The 22,328-nt window shown below is 38.4% G+C and overlaps 1 protein-coding gene across 1 annotated transcript in view; it reads left to right on the top strand.

Annotated features, from left to right (window-relative positions):
- NOL8 (nucleolar protein 8) overlaps positions 1–22,328 on the top strand; it is a 29,865-nt gene that overhangs the window by 5,791 nt on the left and 1,746 nt on the right. Inside the window, exons 5-15 of the mRNA XM_045562322.1 lie at positions 2,000–2,135; positions 2,678–2,746; positions 5,270–7,153; positions 8,539–8,652; positions 9,303–9,425; positions 9,645–9,735; positions 12,899–13,031; positions 13,724–13,801; positions 19,300–19,571; positions 21,116–21,242; positions 21,815–21,885. Coding sequence (XP_045418278.1) covers positions 2,000–2,135; positions 2,678–2,746; positions 5,270–7,153; positions 8,539–8,652; positions 9,303–9,425; positions 9,645–9,735; positions 12,899–13,031; positions 13,724–13,801; positions 19,300–19,571; positions 21,116–21,242; positions 21,815–21,885 — 3,098 coding nt within the window. The remainder of the gene's footprint in view (positions 1–1,999; positions 2,136–2,677; positions 2,747–5,269; positions 7,154–8,538; positions 8,653–9,302; positions 9,426–9,644; positions 9,736–12,898; positions 13,032–13,723; positions 13,802–19,299; positions 19,572–21,115; positions 21,243–21,814; positions 21,886–22,328) is intronic.

Here is a 22,328-nt window from a genome sequence, read left to right as displayed (position 1 = left end):
ACTTGAGCCAAGGAGTTTGAGGTTGTAGTGAGCTGTGATGATGCCACTGCACTCTAGCCAGGGCAACAGAGCAAGACTGTCTCAAAAAATAAAAATAAAAAAAGAGTTGTTGAATCTTAGATTTATCCACATAAATTTTAATAGACACTACTAAATTGTTTATGTTGATATTATCTATTAATGCTAATATCATACAAAGTTATAAAGATAATAGGAGATCCCTATGTGAGAGGTATAAGAGTAATTATACAAGTGATTTAAAAACAAAACTGTGGCCGGGCACGGTGGCTCACACCTGTAATCCTAGCACTCTGGGAGGCCGAGGCAGGCGGATTGTTTGAGCTCAGGAGTTCAAGACCAGCCTGAGCAAGCGCAAGACCCCATCTTTACTAAAAATAGAAAGAAATTATATGGACAGCTAAAAATATATATATATATATAGAAAAATTACCCGGGCACGGTGGCACATGCTTGTAGTCCCAGCTACTTGGGAGGCTGAGGCAGAAGGATTGTTTGAGCCCAGGAGTTTGAGGTTGCTGTGAGTTAGGCTGATGCCACGGCACTCTAGTCCGGGCAACAGAGTGAGACTGTCTCAAAAAAAAAAAAGAAAATAAAAAAATAAAAACAAAACTGTGTAACAACCATTAGAGCTTTTAAAATCCTAAAAATATTATCAGGGAGAAAAAATATTAGTTTGGCAGCTTTCAAAATCGGAGAGAATCTAAGAACATGCAGATGGAGCAACCAAGAGAGTTGATGAGATTGTTCTAAACCAACGAAATGTCCCAAGAGCATACAGATTAAAACAAGTGGCAGGCAGCCTACTGGAGGCATGTTTTAGGGGACTTGTCTTGTGTAAAAGATGAGAATTTGATTTTGTTCTTCAGTTGGAGGTCTCTGACTGAACAGGGTGGTCGTGTACCATTCATTCAGTAGTACTTGAGGGCTTACTGTGTGCAGGCACTGGGGCCCCATGCCGAGCAGTGTGCACTCATGATGCAGCTGCCTTGGAGTACCTGTGTCAATGCACATGAGGAGCATGAATATCATGGCCATTCTGGGAGGTGGAACATAAAGAAGACAGATCAGAGGCAGTGAGGCCAGTGAGGCCTGGTCAGTGCAGTTGTCCAGTTCTGAGTAAGGTGGGGGTAATTTGCATTGGAGTGTTGAGATGGCATCTTCTTCATTAGGAAGGTAGAAATAGTCAAGACTTACCAAATTGGGCTCTGAAAGCCACCTCTTCCTCATGGAGGAGAGTGAAGGGAGAAAGGATACATAAAATTCCAAAGTACATAAGTTGAAAGGGGAAAATTGATAGAGCTTGTAATCCATGGTCTCTGTCTTCCAAGAAGGGGAGCTGGGACATTTGCTGGAGCATAGCACAGGTGTAGGAGTGGATGTTAGGGCTTAGGGAACCTGACTGGAGTGGACAGACCAGAAGAGAAATTTTGGTGCTCTAGTTTAACAGCCCTGACAAAAAAGCCCCTTGATCCTGTCCAGCCCTATACTGCTCAGTTGCTGGCAGTAGGGGCCTGGTCAATAAATTATGATAATTTTGTGTAATGGCATGTTGTACAGCAATTACAGTGATGTTTTCAAAGAATATGTGTTGATAAGTTGACACATGAAAGATACCCAACTGTACTTAGAGTATGATCTGGATTACATTTTAAAATGTATATATTCGCATATAGAATGGAGGTAAAGTAAGCAGACAATGTTAACAATAGGATATGGGATAGGGGATATGTTTTGTTTTCTTCATGTTCCCATATTTTTCAATATTCTACAAAGAAAACATATTACTTGTGTGTTCTAAAAATTATATAAGCTATTATACTATTGACAAAGTGTTTTGTTTTATTGTGGTTTTTAAAACTATAAAGTTATTTACTTTATAAATAACTACAGTGCTCATTTAGGGTCATCTGAAGGGAAATAACCATTTTACATGATTGATTACTTTAACTCTTATATTAATATTTTCTCTTTAATGCAGATTGTCCCAAGAGAGAGAAGAAGCAAAAGCAAAAAGAGAAAAATCAGCAACAGGCAACAGCAACTTGTTAGGAAAGATGGAAGGCGTGAATTTCCATATGAAAGCTGTGCCAGGGACAGAAGTGCCAGGGCACAAGGTGAGTCTCTGTAGCCAGAGCCAACCCAAGAGCTGACATCTGAGACTACGTAATCACACCTGTCACATCTAAAGCCAGGTACTTTTTTTCCCTTGCTTTGAAGCAGATAACATAGATAATGCTTTATGATTTTCAGGTGTGTTTACAACTTCTGAGTAAGGATAGTTCTCCACCGTTTTATAGAAAAAGAAATCAAAACCCAGGCCGAGGTGAGCATATAAGGAACATAGGTGGTAAGGAGTACAGGCAAGTCCCAAGTTTGCCTTTTTAATGACTACTGTTTTTTGCGTAGCATCCTACACTGCTTACTTGGGTTGATAGCTGTTCCAAATTTCCTTTTTTTAATTTTCCTCTCAGAGTTTTTCTCTTTGAGAACTCTTGTTTCATTGTCAGAAAACTAAACCCAACAGGAATCATAGCCCACCATGAGTTCATAGCCCACTGTTGAGTTCAATTTTTAAAAATTATATTTCTATAACGTTGTTATTTTAATCTTTTCCCTTTGTGACATCTAGTAAATAAATTCTTTTTTTTTCTTTTAGAATTGGGTTGTGAGTAAATTTGGAAGAGTCTTACCTGTTCTTCACCTCAAGAATCAACATAAACGTAAAATATCCTTTATGATCGGCCTCTTAGAGTAATTGTTATTTGCTAGTGATGGATAATGGCAAAATACCTTTAGCATTTCACAGCCTCTATCAGTAAATCTTGAGGTATTTATTAAGCTGTGTGTTATCTTCCCAATTTCTAAGCAGGGTATTTACCAACACATGTGAAACACTTAGAGAAATAATGAGAGAGTGGAGCGAGGTTTTTTTTTTTTTTGAGACAGAGTCTCACTCTGTTGCCTGGGCTAGAGTGAGTGCCGTGGCGTCAGCCTCGCTCACAGCAACCTCAAACTCCTGGGCTTAAGTGATTCTACTGCCTCAGCCTCCCGAGTAGCTGGGACTACAGACATGTGCCACCATGTCCGGCTAATTTTTTGTATATACATTTTTAGTTGGCCAGATAATTTATTTCTATTTTTAGTAGAGATGGGGTCTCGCTCAGGCTGGTCTCGAACTCCTGACCTCGAGCGATCCACCCGCCTCGGCCTCCCAGAGGGCTAGGATTATAGGCGTGAGCCACTGCGCCCGGCCTGGAGCGAGGTTTTATACAAGCAAGAAATTCAGGGATGGGTAAAATCACACATAACGGGCACAATATACACTGTCTGGGTGATGGGCACACTTATACTTTGACTCAGCCTGTACAAAAGCAATCCATGTAACCAACACATTTGTACCCCCATAATATTCTGAAATAAAAATTTTTAAAAACGGGAGGAAAAAAAAGAAATTCAAATGCTGAGTGCCAAAGAAGCAGTTTTGCTTATTAATTTATTCATCGTCTTGATGCACTTAGATTCAAAGCCATTGCTAAAGGAGCTAAAATGGGGTGAAAGAACAAGGGGCCATCCTTAAGGAAACTTCTAGAAGAACTGAGTTAAGTTTTAAAATAATAGAAAAGTGAAAAGAAGTAGTCCTGGAAGGAGGAAAATAGTAAATAAAAATATGTAGACAGGCAAGAGAATGGTGGGTAAAAAAATAGTATGGAACCCAGGGAGAGCAAGTTCTGATGCCTAGTCAATGAGGTCAGATTGTCTAAGATCTTGAAAACATGGTGTCATAGACTTCTGAGCAGAGGCCTCTCTTGGTGTACCCTTCAGCTCTTAACCCTGTGTTTCAGTCGGGGAAGCAGAAACAGTTCAGTTATGTCAAACAGAGGGCATATAATACATGAAATTGGTTTAAAACAGTGCAGGAGGAGCCAAGAGCTGATTGTCAGGTTGCTCAGTCATTGACAACTGCAGTAAACCACTCCTACCCTTGGGGATAGAGAAGCAAAAAGATATGTTCTGAGAGCTCATTGCTACTGTGCCACTGAGGCCACTGCCTGAATTGAGGTCACAGTAGCACTGGCCATAGGTACCAATTCTGCCCTCCCTGACAGTGCCACAAAGTCAGGAAGTATTGATTTTTTCCTCTCCATCTTCTGGCTTCCCACCAGTGGCAGCCACTGACAGCAAGCGGTAGATGTTAAAGGGTAGTAGAGATAATACACACTTTTTGACACACCTCACATATAACTGGCTTGTATTAAGTAGTTAATAAATGAACAAAGGAACTTTAAAAGAACAATAGCTTAAATACTACTTGCCTATTCATATGTTTTAGGGATTCAGCAAATGGCAGTTATCATTACAACACATTGACATTAAGTAGAATCTTTCTGGATAATGTCAACAACAAAACAACCCTGGTAAAGAATTATTAGCTTTCTAATAAAGACCTAAAAAATGTATTGCAGGCCAGGTGTGGTGGCTCACAGCTGTAATCCTAGCACTTTGGGAGGCTGAGGTGAGAGGATCACTTAAGCCCAGGAATTTGAGGCTAGCCTGAGCAACGTAGCGAGACCCCATCTCTATAAAATTTTTTTAAAAAATTAGCCAGACATGGTGGTATGCGCCTATAGTCCCAGCTACTCAGGGGGCTGAGGCTGGAGGATCGATTGAGCCCAAGAGCTTAAGGTTGCAGTGAGCTGTGACGTCACTGCACTCTAGCCCAGGTAACAGAGCAAGACCTTGTCTCAAAAAAAAGAAAAACAAAAAAACAACTGCATTGCAGAAAGTGAATTCATGTGAAATGGATGTCATTGAGCTAGGAGAATCAGGGCTAGGATGAATAAGTACTGAGAAGAGAGGAATGGCCAAAAGAGTTTGAGAATAAAGGATATGCATCATCTAACCATGCCCTTCTGAGTTCCCCTGAACCCAGAACTCTGTCTACTAGGTATACAGTCCTGGGCTGTATACCTAGAATATAATCTGAACAGATTTGCTATAATATCTACATATGGTCCACGTATTTTCTGGCCAGCTAATAGTGGTGGTACTTGGTTGTAACTTGGGAAATGTAATTAAAAGCTCAATTTCTTAGACCCTGAAAGGTCACCTAGTGAAGTTCTCATTTTGTTTGATAGGAAACTGAAGGTAAGTGAAGATAAATGACTTGCTCGAGATTAAACAGTATTCTTTGTTTCACCAGATTGATAGGTTTTCATAAAACTAGTTGTGTTCCTTGACTTTGGGTAACATCATAAAATATGATCCTTCAAAATACTGCCACAACCTAAAGAAGATAGGGGAGGATTTCCCAAATACCATTCCTATATCCAGCCTCACTTGGGAATTAGAAGGAGGCAATGACCCTATAAGTAAAAAACGGCGAGGAGAGTTCTCTGACTTTCATGGCCCATCTAAGAAGATGATAAAAGGGCCAAAGGACAAAGGTTCCACTGGGTCTCTAGCCATGAATCCAAGGTCCAGTTGGGTGATGGAGAGTCCATACTTAACACAGCAACAAGCTGCACGAAAAAGACCTTGTGATTCCATTACTCCTAATAAACCACCCCTTGAACTTGGTTCTGATACTCAAAAATTTAATAATGTCCTTTTTCAGACATCTGGCTTGGAAACTGCCAGGAAGAGACATAGCATGTCTGATGATGATACTGATTCTGAAGATGAATTAAAAGCGATGATTACAAATGAGGAAAATTTACGGAGAACTACGTGGCCCTCAATAAATGAATCTGAAGATGACCCCTTTGAAGTTGTAAGGGATGACTTCAAATCAGATGTTCAAAAACTTCATTTAACAGGTTTAGATATCAAAAATAATGTCTCTTGCCATGTTAATGATAATGATATTATGGGAAATGACTGTGAATATGATTCAGGAGATACAGATGAAGTCATTGCAATGAAAAAAAATGTCAATAAGATCAAAAAGAGTACAGAATTTTCACAAATGGAAAAATCTATATACAAGAAAACTTATTTCAAAAATAGAGAAAACTCTGAGCTTTCTGGTCATTGTATCAAAGTACAAAAAAGAAAAAAGAATGTAAAGTCAGCCCTTATCCATGGGGTGAAACCTCTTAATTGTAAATCTCCATCTGACTCCAGTAGCAGTGAAGATGCTGGTTCTACATCAGAATTAGCTGAGTCTGAAGAAGACAAGGAGTATAATGCCATCATGAAAAACTGTGTCCGTGTGAATCTCACTTTAGCTGATTTGGAACAGTTGGCTAGCAGTGATCTGAAGGTTCAAAATGAAGGTACCAAGAGTGATAGCCTAGAATCCACCACCCACTGCAAGTTTGACAGAGTTTCCAAGAGCCCCAAGACTCCTAATAGCTTCCACAGAGGACAACAGTGTATTCATCCTGAGGAAATTGTGGCTTCCCTTTTAGAAGGAGAGAACACCTGTGGTAAACAGACAGCAAAGGAAAACAACTTAAAACCAAAATTTCAGGCTTTCAAGGGAATAGGCAGTCTCTATGGAAAGGAGTCAATGAAAAAATCCTTGAAAGGAAGTGTTACACCTAACAATATAAATGAAGATCAGAATTCCTTGAAATATGAGGATCCCAGTAGCATTTCCATGGAAAATGGTTCCCCACATGTTAACGGCTCATCAAATGAACTGACTCCATGCCAACATGCAGAGAGGGCAAATGGCCCAAACCATACTCAGCCTCAAAAGAGACAGTCCACTTTTGAGAGTCCAGATTGCAAGGTGGTGTCCTCCAGCAGTTCAGAAAAGGGAAGTAGGAATCCTATTTCTAGTCTGTTGCCATTAAAAGGTAAGAAATCCTTAAGTTTAAGTGCAAAGACTCACAAGATAGGCTTTGACAAAGATAGTTGCTGTGGTACCACAAAGACAAAAGTTTCAGAGGAAGAAAGGTCGGATTCAAACAGCCTCACATCTCTTAATAACTCACCAAAGGTCCCTTCCAGGAAGGACACTCAGGAAAGCAAAACTGACTTCTCACTTTCTATTAGTAACTCTTCAGATGTGAGTGCTAAGGATAAGCATGCTGAAGACAACCAGAAGCGTTTGGCAGCCTTGGAGGCAAGGCAAAAAGCAAAAGAAGTGCAGAAGAAGCTGGTGCATAATGCTCTGGCAAATTTGGTGAGTGTATTTTCAATCTATACATTTAACAAGAACTTTCTCAAAGTGCAACTATCCTTTCCCTGAAGGTAGGTCTACCCCCTAAGAGCTGATTGTCTTAGTGTTTACCAGTTTCATGTTTTGTGTCCTTGAGTTAGAAGTGTTTTCACCCTGTGTAGTATATCCCAAAGGAAGTGAGATTAAACTCTGTTTACTGAAAACATGTTTAATTAATTTTTTATCTAAATTTTCTCTATAATTCCACTTAGAAGCTGTAACTGATACTGTTAAGTAATATATCTAATGTGTCTGAATTTACATATAAATCACTTACTAAACGGTTTGTATCCTGCCAAGTCTTGCCAAGATTTACTGTAATGCACCTTTGTTCTTTCTTCCAACAATTGTTAAGTACATCTGTACAGTAAATGCCAGATTTACAGAATGAGGATGGTGGTCCTGCCTCTTATGCAGTTATTAGCTCATGGTGTGGCAAACAGACAGTCACAGTTCATTTCCATGGGGCAGAAAGAGGGGTATGTCCCTGTGCCCCGGCAGGATGCAGGAGAAGCATCAGGCCTGTCGGGAGCTTCCCCAGCTTGAGCCGACTAGTGTGAAAGGATAAACAGGAGTTGGTCAGGCACAGGTGAGAGGGTAGGAAGGGAGAAGAAAGCCATTCCAGGAAAAAGAAACAGTCTGTACAATAGTGAATATTTTCAATTAGTGTGACAGAAATTTATAGAGTGTGAGGTGGCAAGAAATGAGGCAAGAGCAATAAGTAGGAGTGAGTTGTGAAGAGGCTACAGAGGTTAGACTTTATTCTTAAGGCTCTGAAAAGACAATGAAAAATTTTAAACAAAGGAACAAAGATTAGTTATGTCTATTTCGGAACAGGAGTTGGTGAACTACAGCTTGCTGGCCATATAGCCCATGGCCTGTTTTGTATGGTCTTCAAGTTAAAAATAGTTTTTGAATACAGGACAGAGACCATATGTGTCCTGCAAAGCCAGAATACTTATCCTGTGGCCCTTTATAGAAAGAGTTTGGTGACGTCTGTTTGGAAGAGATCCTTTAGGCCACAATGAAAACAAATTGAATGGGTCAAATCTGGAACAAGGGAGAGCCTTTGGGAAGTTGAGACCCAAAACCAAGGCGATGACAATGGGAATAGATTTAAGAGACATCAAGAAGGTTGAATTGATAGGACTTGGTGATCACTCAAAAGGGAGAGAAAGAGAAGTCATAAGTTTCTGACTTGGGCAAATAAACGGATGAGAATGGCATTCACTAGATAAGGAAAAAGGACAGGAAGTAGACCTGGCAGGGGAAGGAGATGATAGCTTTGGATATTGTTCAGTTTGAGGTTCAGTTATCATAAGATGTAATGCTTTTGATGACCTCTCTAGGATGGGCATCCAGAGGATAAGCCAACGCACATCATCTTTGGTTCTGACAGTGAAAGTGAAACAGAGGAGACATCCACTCAGGAGCAGAGCCATCCAGGAGAGGAAATGGTGAAAGTAAGAAGTTCAGATGTCTCTGTGGGCCTTCATCTACTTTTGCAGATCCACTTCTGTCTATTGCATACCAAGACCTCCACACAACTGCCATTCTCAACATAAAATCTTCCTGAGAGCCTCAATGAGACCGAGGGCTCTTCAGGCCACCACACACTGAGATTACAGGGTCTTGGAGATTTTCTCCCATGTGATCCTATATCTTCTACATCATCTGCACAATGACATCAATATTACTGAAACACTGCACAAAGTGTTTTTGCATGTAATAATAACTATCTCCCAAATCAAGGCTGCATTGGGGAGCCCCTGGATTAATGATCTTTGAGGCCAGTTAGATATAACTGAGGCAGGAGTTAACATCTGACACGCCATCTACTCATTCCTGGTAGATGCATCTGGGTTGTTTTTATTTCGTTTTTTAATTTTAATTTTTTTTTTAGAGACAGTGTCTTGCTATGTTGCTCAGTCTGGTCTCCAACTCCTGGACTCAAGCAATCCTCCTGCCTCAGCCTCCCAGAGTGCTAAGATCATAGGTGTGAGCCACTGTGCCCCGCCAGGGTTGTTGGTTTTTAAATGTGAGGGAGAAGATTACATTATGAAGGACATGCTGATTGGCTCATTTATTAATAAATGTTTGTGTTTTCTCATAGGAGTCTGTGGGTAAAGCATCTGGGAAGCTGTTTGACAGCAGTGATAATGAGGAATCTGGTTCTGAAGATGACAGTAACAGGTTCAAAATTAAACCTCAGTTTGAGGGCAGAGCTGGACAGAAGGTTAGTGAAGACTGAAAACAATAAAACTTGCAAGATGTTCTTATCTTTTGACATAGTCTTTAAGTATAGGTGAATGCAGGCAGACCTTGATCCACATTTCAATGTTGGGATGTTTATTTTGGGAGCAAGCACTCTGGGAAGGTGTACTTGGAGAGTCATCTTTAGAAGCAATGTCTTGGGAACGTGGCTATCAATTGTGTATGTTCTTTGTCTGTGTAGCTCATGGATTTACAGTCACACTTTGGCACCGATGAGAGATTTCGCATGGACTCTCGATTTCTGGAAAGTGACAGTGAAGAGGAACAGAAAGGTAAATGCTTCATTGTCCAAATAGTCCTGATGTCAGAGCTGGGGGACCATAAGAAATCATCTAGTGTACCTCCTTTGTTTAACACATGAAGAAATTCTGCACCCCAAGACATTGAATTTGGGAGTACATAATCAAATATTTAGTTAATTTAATATTTCTTGTTTGTACATATTAATTTATTTAGGAAAACATAATTACCTGAAGCTGCCAGAAAGGTCAGGAATAGATAGCATCCACCAAAGGTGCCATTTTCCGCCACTCATCTATGGTATGAGAAAAAGGCGAGGTTCCAACCTGCATCCCGTGTCAGTTGATCGGCAGATTCTGGTTAAGTCCATGTAAGAGTTACGTCACCTGTGGCTTTCTAAAAGGAAAAGTGTTCACCTTCCTCTAGTGTGCCTGATGGGTGCAGATTTTTTTTTTTTTAAGCAGTGTATCATTGAATGCTATTCTACTTGAATTCATCCTTATTTGGATGTACCTAAGAGTAATGATGCTCTCATAAGCATCCTAATTCTACTCTTTTTTACTTTCTATAGCATTTTTCACAGCAGTTCGAAACTTTATCTGTAAGACCTTCTACTCTTATCCTTTTCAAAAGATCTTACCCCCTATGTGTAAGCCTTGAATGAGCTCCTTGATTTACTCTCCCAGCTTCAGAACTTCTGTGTCCTTACCTTCTTTTTTCTCTACTTCCTGAGTTATTATAATATAATCTACATCTTAATCCTCACCATTCATGCTTCCTCTTATGCCCCTCGTCACTTGCATTTTCATCCTTTCCTTTCCTTCTATCTCTTTCCTTTTTCTACAGATGTAGTTATGTCTCGTGGATCCTAAAAAAGTCATTCCTCTAACCATGCCAGTTTTCAAGTTTCCATTCCATCTCTTTTTCAGTTCTAAATTTGAAATGAATAATTACATCTAATTCAGTAGCAATTGGCTTTTCATTGAATATAATCTCTGATTTGATCTCCCAATTCTTTGAGGTGAATATTATCAATATTGTACATTTCAGAAAACCAAGGTTCAGAGAGGCTTATATTAAATTCTTTGGGACCTACACCAACTATGTTTCAGAGCTGACACTTGACTTTCTCACTAAAAATTCCATGTTGAAAACACAGGAATGAACAGAATCTTGGTAATAGCCTACATTTAGAAGCTACATATAGAGGTTATTAACTTCTGCCACGTTTGTCTGTCTCCTTACAACTCTTTGGGTATGTGGCCTCAAAGCTATAAACAACTTGTTCTCTAAGTGCAGTGGCATTGTCTCCCACAACACCCTCTTCAGCTGACCTGTAACATTTGTCACTGTTGATCATCCTTTCTTGAAATGTTCTCTTCACTTTACCTCCGTTGCATTATAACTTCCTGGTTTTCTTCCTAATTCTTGACTCCTAATTCTGCTTTTGCCTCCAAATGTAGGTTCTTCCCAAGGTTCTATGTAAGCCCCTGTGGCTTTAGCCTTCACTTGTACTTGAGTATTTCCCAAATTTGGGTCTTGTTTGTTCCTGACTGTTCTGCTGAGCTCCTAACTGGTCTTTTTTTCAATGTCTACTAGATTTTTCCCACAGGCTTTCCTGAATTTGTGTTAAAACTCTCTAAAATTGAATATCTCTCTTTCTCTCCATAAAGCTCTTCCAGACCCTTTTCTCTGTGTTGGTGGTGCTTCCATTTGTAAGGCAATCGGGCATAAAACCTCTGTCTTTTTTTTTCTTCTCTTCCCATCTTTTGAGGCACAATTTTTTGTATATCTGGCAAGTAAGTAGCATAGCCAGCCTACATCACCTTGAGCCCTTTCCAGCATTGTTTTCTACTTCTTACTAGGTTAAAATTGAAATTTCTGTTTTTAGAAGTCAAGAATTTTTGAATATTAGCATTTCATATGTTTCCACCTAATGCAAAATAAACTTTTGTGTACTTTTTGACCTTAATATACGTATTTGTTTTGTTTTCGACACCTGGCATGCTTTCCTCCCAACTCTGGGGATATGACTTTGTCTTTCCTACCTCGTACTCTACCTGGTTTCTAAAGTATTTTTTGATCCAGTTAAACATAATCTTGACCTCCTTTGAACCTTTAGAAACCTGTGGGGCATCTCTGTAGAAAACTTAAATAAGAATTTTATTCTAGTTTCTATTTGTTGGTTATTTATATCCAGTAATAAGTTGAAAGGGTCATAAAGGCTTAAAGTTCTTTTGTATTTCTATAATCCAACCTAGCTGTTTAACTTTGTTCTCTGATATTTGTCTGTTTCTAGTAGTTGAGCATAGCAGCTTATAGAATTCCATGATGCTATGTGTGTGCAGGGCATATGGCTTTTTCCTGCAATACTTGTTACTGAATCAAAGACTGAAGCAACTCTCTACTACTGTTATATTAAGTCAGTAAAATTACTACTTTTCACTTTATCATTTTTAGATCTATGTGTAATTTACGTTTTTGGAATGTTAAAAAACCAGTCTGTGACCACTTTAGTTTTATAATTATTAGTATCTTGCTGTATTACATTTGCCAATATTTATCTTAAAAATTTTGGACTTGCCACTGAAAGCCATTAATTCCAGACTCTTTTTTTTTTTTTTTTTTTTTTTTGAGACAGAGTCTCACTCTGTTGCCCGGCTAGAGTGAGTGCCGTGGCGTCAGCCTAGCTCATAGCAACCTCAAACTCCAGGGCTTAAGTGATCCTACTGCCTCAGCCTCCCCAGTAGCTGGGACTACAGGCAGGCACCACCATGCCCGGCTAATTTTTTCTATATATGTATTTTAGTTGGCCAGATAATTTCTTTCTATTTTTAGTAGAGACGGGGTCTCACTCTTGCTCAGGCTGGTCTCAAACTCCTGACCTCGAGCGATCCACCCGCCTCAGCCTCCCAGAGTGCTAGGATTACAGGCATGAGCCACGGCGCCCGGCCCCAGACTCATTTTTATCATTAGAAATAGAAGTCAGACTTTTTGCTTGCTGGTCATACAAACTTTCTGGGTTTGTTGTGGCATAAGAGTCTTGGGATAGAGAGGTTGGTGAAATGAGGTTAAATTTTCTTTTTTCTATCCTAATGGACTTTGTACATGTTTAGGTGCTTGGTAAAGTATTTGATGATTTAGATTTCTTAAGCTATGTTTGCCGAGAGATTACTAATTATCCTTTTCCCTCAGAGGTAAATGAATCTGTTGAAGAAGAAGAGCTTGCTGAAGAAAAAAAGAAAGCCCTGAATGTTGTGCAAAGTGTTTTGCACATCAACTTAAGAAATTCTACAAGCAAAGCATCAGTACCTGCTAAGAAATTTAAGTATGGTTTATGTTCCTTCCCATTCTACTGTATTTTCCTTTGCCATAAATGCCTTCTTGAACTCAGCTTAAAACAAGGCCGTTTTTAACTTCCTAGAGAGAGTAATTAGCAATAAGTATCAATCAGACCCTTAAAAATATACTTAACTTTGACCTAGTGATTCACTTCAAGAAACTTAATCTTAAATCACTTCTGTATTTATATACTTAGATCTTGGTGGCATTGCTTCCATTAGTGAAACAATTGGAAAACATCATGAATATTAACTGTAAAACTATTAAGCTATATAAATGTCACTATTAAGGAAAATTTCAAACATATGTAATTTAGAGAGATTAGTGTAATGAAACCCTGTACACCATTACTCAGCTTCTACAGTCACCAACACATCACCAGTTTTCTGTACCTTTATTTGACACCTGCTTTACCGACTGAAATATTTTATGCAAATCCCAGATAGTTATCATTTTATCTGTATGTATTTTAATATGTTTAATTTTTAAGGTTAAAAATATTCAGGGAATCTCAAAAGCAGGCAATTTAATATATTATTTCTAATAAGATCTGTTGTTTGATGTTGTTTAGCTTTATCTTGCCAAAAATTAGAATCTTTCCAGTATTGAATTATAATTTGCTATTCATTTTTTGCATTAGTGTTCTTCGAACCAACTTGCACTCCTTTTTTTACACAGGGACATCATACGTTATGATCCAACGAGGCATGACCATGCCACTTATGAAAGAAAAAAAGATGATCAGCCAAAAGATAGGTAATTAAAGCTACTTCTTTTAGCAATAGGATCATATGAATTAATCTCATTTCAGACAATAAGAAAAACTAGGTAGTAACCAATATCCTAACCATTGGTCCCACTGTATATAGTTTAAGATTATCAGGGATGGGGGAGGGTAGGAGTTATTTAGAGAGGAATTATTGACATGGTGAAGGAAGTCTTACTTTTTTTGTTTTGGTATTTTTTTCTAGTTGTAATTTGAGATGGGGTTCTCCTATGTTGCCCAGGCTGGTCTTGAACTCCTGGCCTCAAGCTGTCCTCCCACCTCAGCCTCCCAAAGTGCTGACATGTGCCACCACTCCCAGCCAGTTTTACCTTGTGACAGAAGAATCTCACACACATAAATGATATGTGCTCCTATTCTAGTATGATACTGTCTACTTGTATTAGTATCTTATGACTGCTATAACAAGTCACCATAAATTTGATGACTTAAAACCAGAAAAATTTATTTCCTTACAGTTCTGGAGACTAGAAATCCAAAGTGAGGGTTATTGGAAGGGCCATATTCCCTTTAGAGGTTCAGCGAAACAAATCCAGTTTGTGCCTCTCTCCCAGCGTCTAGTGGCTGCCACCAGTCCTTCGTTTTCCTTCACTTGAAGTCAGGTCACTCCCATCTCTGCCTCTGTCTTCACATAGCCTCCTCTTTTCTGTTTGTCTTTGTGTCTCTTATAAGGACACTTGTGATAGCATTTAGAGCCTACTTGGATAATCCTGGATGATCTTCTCATCCCAGGGCCCTTAACTTAATTACTCTGTAAGACCCTTTATCCAAATAAGATAGCCTTCACAGTTTCAGGAAATACGACATTGACATGTCTTTTGGGGGGCAACTATTCAACCCACATACCTAGTGTGATAGGAGCTTCTATTTCCTACAGATGTGGAGTCAGTTTGATAAATATAGCAAATATGTGGAGAAACCAGCAACTGTTTGGTTTACATCCTTCATTTTCCTACTGTTAATAGCAACTAAAATCACTAAAGGCAATGTGGTATCCTGAATTGGATCCTGAAACAAAAAAGACATTTGTGGAGAAACTGGTGAAATCACAATAAAGTCTGAGTTTAGTTAGTGGTAATGTACCAATGTTAATCTTTTAGTTGTGACATTTGTATTGTAGTTACATAGGATATTTACATTGGGGAAACTAGGTGAAGGTTATTTATGAACTCTACTATTTTTGCAACTTTCTGCAAATCTAAAATTGTTCCAAAGTTAAAGGTTTCTTTTAAAAAGAATCACATTTTAGACCAAAATAAAAGTAATATTAATATTCCCTTCAATGTAGAATTTTTGTACATTATTTCAGGTAATCCATGTTGAACATGATAAATAGAGAGTATTTTGTAAAATATATTGGATTTTTAAAAATTTATAATTAGTTATCTATTGCCACATAACAAATTACCCAAACTTAGTATCTTAAAACCAAAACATTTATCTCAAGGTTTGTATGGGTCAAGAATTTAGAAGGCACTTCACTGGGTGGCTCTGGCCAGGTTCTCTTGTGAGGTTGCAGTCAAATTGTTGCCTGGGATTTCAGTCTCCAAAGGCCTGACTGGGCCTGTATGATCTGCTTTCAGTATGGCTAACTCAACATTGCTATTGACGGGAGGCCCCAGTTTAGCACCTCATGGGCCTCTCCATTAGGCTGCTTAAGTGCTCTAATCTTTGGCAGCGAGCTTCCCTCAGAATAAGTGACCCAAAAGAAAGAGAAGAAGGAAGCCACAGTATATTTTATGACCTAGTCTTAGAAGTCATACTCTGACAGATCCACCTTATTTAATTTTCTTGAAAGAAGTCACTTTTAGTGCAATCCACATTTTGATACGGGTAGTTAAGCACCACATCTTGAAGGAAAAAGTATCAAAGTATTTGTGGACGTATTTTTAAACCACCATCTGCCTTCTGGCCACAAAATGTTTATATTCCTACCACATGCAGGGTATGCTCACCCACTTTCTGGAATCCTCAGAAGTCTCATCCTGTTTCAACATGAACTCAAAATCTAGGATGTTATCTTCCAAATCAGATCTAGGGACAGATGAGGCTTATCTGTTATTCCTTGAGTGCACTTCTGTTTGATAAGACCTGTGAACTAAAAAGGTAAATTATCTGCCCTCCCTCTAATATACAGTGGTAGAACAGGCATAGATTAACCACTATTTAATGAGGGAAACAGGCACAAAAGGGTCATTTGTCCATAGCAGGTTTGAAATCTAGACAGGCAAATGTTAGAAATTCTTTAATTAGAACTGAGGGCCTAGGAATAATTCTCCCTGACTGTTGACTCTACCTTCTGGGTCATCCTTTTTCATGAATGCTAGGATGTTTACAGCTGAGTAATTTTCTCAGCCTGCTTTTTATTTGTATTAATTTGAGAGTCCAAAAGCCTCTTGATTTTAGAATGTTTCTATACCTATCTATCCAGCCTGGTGGTATTTCTGCTAATATAATTCTCTTAAAATTTTTGTGCATTGTCTTTGAATCTTCTCAGGGTTCACTGCATTAGACAAAAGTCACACAAATCTTTTTGAGATAAGTTTTTGTTTTTTTTTTTTTTTAACCTTAGGCTTCTGCCAAAACTGCTGAGAAGTTTAACGTCTATTGAAGCCCTATTGTTGGAACCATTGAAGATCCTTAGCTCTGTTTAGGGTCTTAATAAAGAATTTTGTTTTATTTTTAGACGCAGGTCTATAGATTTTTCTGTGAAGGTCCAGATAGCAAATGTGTTAGACTTTGCAGGCCAGTCTCTGCTGTGATGACTCCACTCTACCTTTATAGCAGAAAAGCAGCCATAGACAATATAACAATTGAGCAAGGCTGTGTTCTGATAAAACTATTAATGAACACTGATATTTGTGTTTCATATAATTTTAGCATGTCATGAAATCGTTTTTATTTTCCCCTCAATCATTTCAAAATATTAAAAAACAGTCTTAACTTGCAGTTCAGACATAAATAGACAGCACCCTAGACTTGGCCCATGGACTATAGTTTGCCAACTGCTGCTTTAGACCAAGTTTTTCTGAGAGTGTCATAGATTTTATTTTTGCTTAGAAGCCATTTCTTGAATTTCATGTCATGTGCCTTCTGGTGATTAGGAATCTTCAAAACTATGAAGTCTTGCCACCTTTTGTTAAAAATAAATTCTTTCCTTTAGTTTCATTCTCTTCTCACATTTTACTATAAGCAGTAAGAAGAAACCAGAAATTACATTCAATACTTTCCTGAACATCTTAGCTAGATAACCCAGTTAATTAAGTACATTTTCTATTTTCCGTGTTAATATAGATGACAGTGTTGCTAGACTTTTTGCCACTGCAGAGCAAGGATCGCCTTTCCTCCAGTTTCCGATAGCATTTACCTTACTTTTCTACAATTCCTTACCTACAACCTCCTCAAAGGCCATGTGCTTTCTACTAACAGTTTTTTCAAGGCCCTTCTGGCTTTGGCTGTGACCCTAGTCTCTAAAGTCACATCTGCCTTATTCTGTTCATTAAAAGAGGTCATTAAGTCCAGTCCATGCTCAAGGGATGGGGCAATTAACTTCCACCTCTTGAAAGAAGAAGTATCAAAGAGTTTTTGGACAAATTTTAAAGCTACCACTTGGTAATTCAATGACAATCACTTGGAACTGTCTGCCATTGTTTATAGAGCTTGGTTTCATAAGGAGCACGTGTACCTGAAAACCTGGCTGTATTGTTTTATTTAATGAAGTATTAAAAGTTTCTCTCGGCCGGGAGCGGTGGCTCACGCCTGTAATCCTAGCACTCTGGGAGGCCGAGGCGGGTGGATTGTTTGAACTCAGGAGTTCGAGACCAGCCTGAGCAAGAGCGAGACCCCGTCTCTACTAAAAATAGAAAGAAATTATCTGGACAACTAAAATATATATATAGAAAAAATTAGCCGAGCATGGTGGCGCATGCCTGTAGTCCCAGCTACTCGGGAGGCTGAGGCAGGAGAGTCGCTTAAGCCCAGGAGTTTGAGGTTGCTGTGAGCTAGGCTGACACCACGGCACTCACTCTAGCCCGGGTAACAGAGCGAGACTCTGTCTCAAAAAAAAATAATAAAATAAAATAAAGTTTCTCTCTACGAGATGGTCTCCACCATTAAGATGGTTATTTAGGATATCCCATTCTCTTTTTATTTTAGGTAATACATTACGAACTGTAACTTGATCTTAGTGCAAAAGGGATTTTAAGCTCGGTTTAGTGGCTGGAGCCTATAATCCCAGATACTCAGGAGGCTGAGGTGAGAGGATAAGGCGAGGGTTTCAAGCCCGGTTTGGGCAACATAGCAAGACCCCATCTCTAAAAACAATTTTAAGAATTAGCTGGCCGGGCGCAGTGGCCCACTCCTGTAATCCTAGCAGTCTGGGAGGCCGAGGTGGGAGGATTGTTTGAGCTCAGGAGTTCAAGACCAGCCTGAGCAAGAGTGAGACCCCATCTCTACTAAAAATAGAAAGACATATGCTGGACAACTAAAAATATATGGAAAAAATTAGCTGGGCATGGTGGCACATGCCTGTAGTCCCAGGTACTCGGGAGGCTGAGGCAGGAGGATTGCTTGAGCCCAGGAGTTTGAGGTTGCTGTGAGCAAGGCTGACACCATGGCACTCTAGCCTGGGGTAACAGAGCAAGACTCTGTCTCAAAAAAAGAAAAGAATTAGCTGAGTGTGGTGACATGCACCTATAGTCCCAGCTACTCTCGAGGCTGAGATGGGAGGATCACTTGAGCCCAGGAATTCAAAGCTGCAATGAACTATGATCACACCACTATACTCCAGCAGCCTGGGCAACAGAGCGGCTATTTTAGAGACTGAGACCCCTCACATAAAAAAAAAAAAAAAAAGGGAAAAGGATTTTAATCTTTTATTAGTAAAAGCTAAAAACTCAATATTGGAAACTGCCATGTAACCTTCTGTCTAAGAACAGATTTATGGTAACATAAAAATTTCGTTTCAAAGGAGACTATACTTAGCACATTTATAATTCATTTCTAAAACTGAATTATAATTCAGTTTATAAAAGGAATAATAATTTTAGTTTATAAGAGGAATTATACATTAGTTTGGTAAAATTCACAGAATTTTAGAACTTAAAATGATCTTAGGAGTCATCTGGTTTAACATGTTCATTTTGGATATGAGGAAACTGAGGCCCACTGAGGCTAAGTGATTACATATAGCTAATAGTTTAGGTGTAATTTTTGAAATGTAGTTCAGAGGATAAGAGATAGGAGGAGAATATAATTCCTGTTTAATGTTTGCAGCTGATTGAGATTTGTGTTAAAAAAAATCTTATTGGTCAAGATTTTGCTTTTATTACTAGAGTTTTATGTATAGAACTTCTTGGTTGTTGAAAGGATAGAATTAAAATTATCTAAGGTTTTTTTTCCTTTCCTGATTTCTGGAAATTTTCTCTAACTTGTTTCTTTGTGATGTGCATGTCTATACATGTCATGGCAGTAAAGCAAAACGAAAGAAGAAAAGGGAGGAAGCTGAGAAAGTACCTGAGGTGTCTAAAGAAATATATTATAACATTGCTACGGATTTTAAAGAAATATTCCAAATGGCAAAAGATAGCAGTGAAAAGGAAGAAGACACACCGTGGAATGAGGACCATGGTGGAGAGAAACCTGAAGAAATCCAGGACCCTGCAACTCTGAGGGGTGGGGCTGAGCAGCCCGGTGGGTTCACGTTCTCCTTTTTTGGTTCAGACACTGAAGACATAAAGGAAGGTACTTTTCTTTTTTCCTTCACTTATTCATTTTAGGCAGTTTGAATGTAATTGAGTCTGCATTAAGTGTAACAGATCTAACATTAGCTGAATAAAGTATTCTTTCTTCTGCATAGAAAAACGATTTCAGATTCAGTGTTACATGACCATAGCCGTGATGTGCCTGAAGCTGTGAAAGAAACTATTTTTGCATTTAAGGGAGCAAACTTCTAGCCAGCTGCCATATAAAGGGAAGACAGAGAATAATGTACAACATCCCTTCTAAGTAAAAAGTCATGAAAAAGTAGAGTAAGTCATATGTTTAAATAGTTTCATATCTTAAATGCAGTTAGAGATGCCATGACTTATGGAATACTGCTGCTATATATGATAGGAGAAAAGAAGAAATAAGTAATCTTCTTGGCTTTATACAAATAGGCCATGTCATCAGTATGCCAGTTATTTCAAAGTTTATCCCTGGAGATTTGCCAGTACCTAGTGAAAAGTATGAACACCAGTACCTATTAATACAATTGTGCATTCTATTTCAGGGGGTTTACCTCTGAAGGCCAACACCTGTTCCCTAGGAAGCTATTCTCCATGCAGTGTTCAAGATATTCATGCAGCTTTCTGGGAGTTCACTATAAAAAGCAGGATATACCCATTCAGAAGAACATACACACCTAACTGCAGTGATTCTACTTTAAAGATGAGCAGTTAAAATAGCACATGTGTGTAGCAGATAAATATTAAATACCTGTTCTGTGGTACTCTAAAAGGAAGTACAATAATCTAGTAGTTTTTCAAAAATTGTTGCAAATAAGACACAATGTCTCATGTGCTCTGCTTACTTCATTTTCTTGTCTGTGTAGAACTATTCAGTAGAGTTGGCATGATGTGAATATTAACTATAATTCTGATTTTGAGGGTCAAGTGTCAGAAACTGACCTTGAAATGAGTCCTAAAGACAGCAGCAACCTGAAAGATGTTTTATGAGTATTTAGGAAATTTTGGAGACTTGTGAGGTGATTGTCTAGACCTTATAGCAGTAGCTTTTTCAGCAGTTCTAGAAAGAGGTTTTGGGAATTGAAAATGTAAACATATGTTCCTTTTCTCATTTATAAATAAGCAAATAAGACACAACATATCATGTGGTTTGCTTACTTCATTTTCTTGTCTGTATAAACTGTTCAGTAGAGAGGGAAATCTGCTTTCACTGTATTGTGTTATATTTTAGGCTTCTTAAGTGAGCACAGATGCCATGCTTATTTTATCTGTTCTTTTTTTAAATCATATTATTCATTTATAAATTCAAAAACATTTAGTTTTTATATTTTTTTATAATATTACTATAGTCCTTATCAGATCATTCTAGCAATGCCAAAATTATGATAGTAGCTTCTCTCAATTTTTTCAAAATAGATACTACCTATTTTAAACTAATGGTTAATTATATTAGAAATTTAGAGATATATGTGCATGATAAAAGTAATCAAATGAGTGTGTTCAGAAATAATTTGTTGTTCAGTTACAATCCCATCATCTTGTGTCATTATAATGATATAGAGACCTATAGAGTTGAGACAGTGAAACCTGGGAAGATTACCTGGCAAGAAGACCCTCGTTTCCAAGATAGCAGTTCCGAAGAGGAAGATATTACTGAAGAAACAGATCACAGAAAGCCTATCCCAGAGTAAGCAATTTGTTTCTTTGCAGGTTCATATTTGTAAAATCTGAATTAGACATGCTTTAGAAGTATTTTAGAAGTATTTCTCTTCACAAAACAATTTTCTTTTCTCATTTCCTTTAGAGAGTTCTCTAGCCTTTTTATCATGGGGAGCTTGTTTCCTTTTCCTTGAGATTTGGGTAGGACTAGGTGGAAGATAGGATGTGCATAGGAAGGAAGCCTGACAATGAAGTTGCTAGTCTGGAAACAGGATGCTGCAGATGGTGGGGTGCCTTCCCATGGGGAACAGTGGCAAACGGGGTGGCAATTGTAGGAGTGAGAGTATCAACAACCAGTATAGGGAAGATAGTTTGTACTTAAACAAGTCTTCATTGTCAAAGCTTCAGATAGAAGAATGTTGAATGGAGAGAAGATAGGGTCATTTTTAACTCAGGGCAAGATAAGCAAAACACAAGGCAGATATATTTCAGGAATAGTTTATTTTTAATATAAATATTTCTTCTTAAATATTGAAATTAAAGTACCTACTATCTGTCTATTTCTGTCTCCCCCTTCTACCCCTTTCCCTCTTTTTTCAGAGAAGCATCAGTACCTGAGAAAGAGACCACTAGATTTTTCTTTTTTTCTAAGAATGACGAAAGACTTCATGGTAAGTCCATTTTTTCATGAAATGATAATAGAACAGGTAATAGTACAGCTGTTATCATTGTACATTCTGATATAATAACTCACATCCAGAACTTCTGACTCTTTGTAATATCATGTGGTTTAGCCCCTTCTGTTGAGACTGATGCATGTTAACTTATAAAGCTCTCAAAGGTTGAACGCTCCCTACTCACCATGTTCCCTGCTTATTCCTTATCACCAACAAGGGCTTGTTTTATTCCAGGGACTTTCTTAGATGTTAGACATACAAAATCCCTAAGTTTTTAATATTGTAAAAGTCCACATGAAAATTCTGAGGCTGTTGTTGAACTCATTTCTTTTTCCTTTTTTTTTTTTTTTTTGAGACAGGGTCTTGCTCTATTTCCTAGGCGAGAGTGCAGTGGTGTCATCAAACAATGCAACCTCACACTCCTGACCTTGAGTGAG

Source organism: Lemur catta, chromosome 10 (genome assembly GCF_020740605.2).
Source record: "Lemur catta isolate mLemCat1 chromosome 10, mLemCat1.pri, whole genome shotgun sequence".
Classification (NCBI taxonomy): Eukaryota; Metazoa; Chordata; class Mammalia; order Primates; family Lemuridae; genus Lemur; species Lemur catta.
Note: the sequence above shows the minus strand (reverse complement) of the source record. Positions and strands in the feature narration are given on the sequence as shown.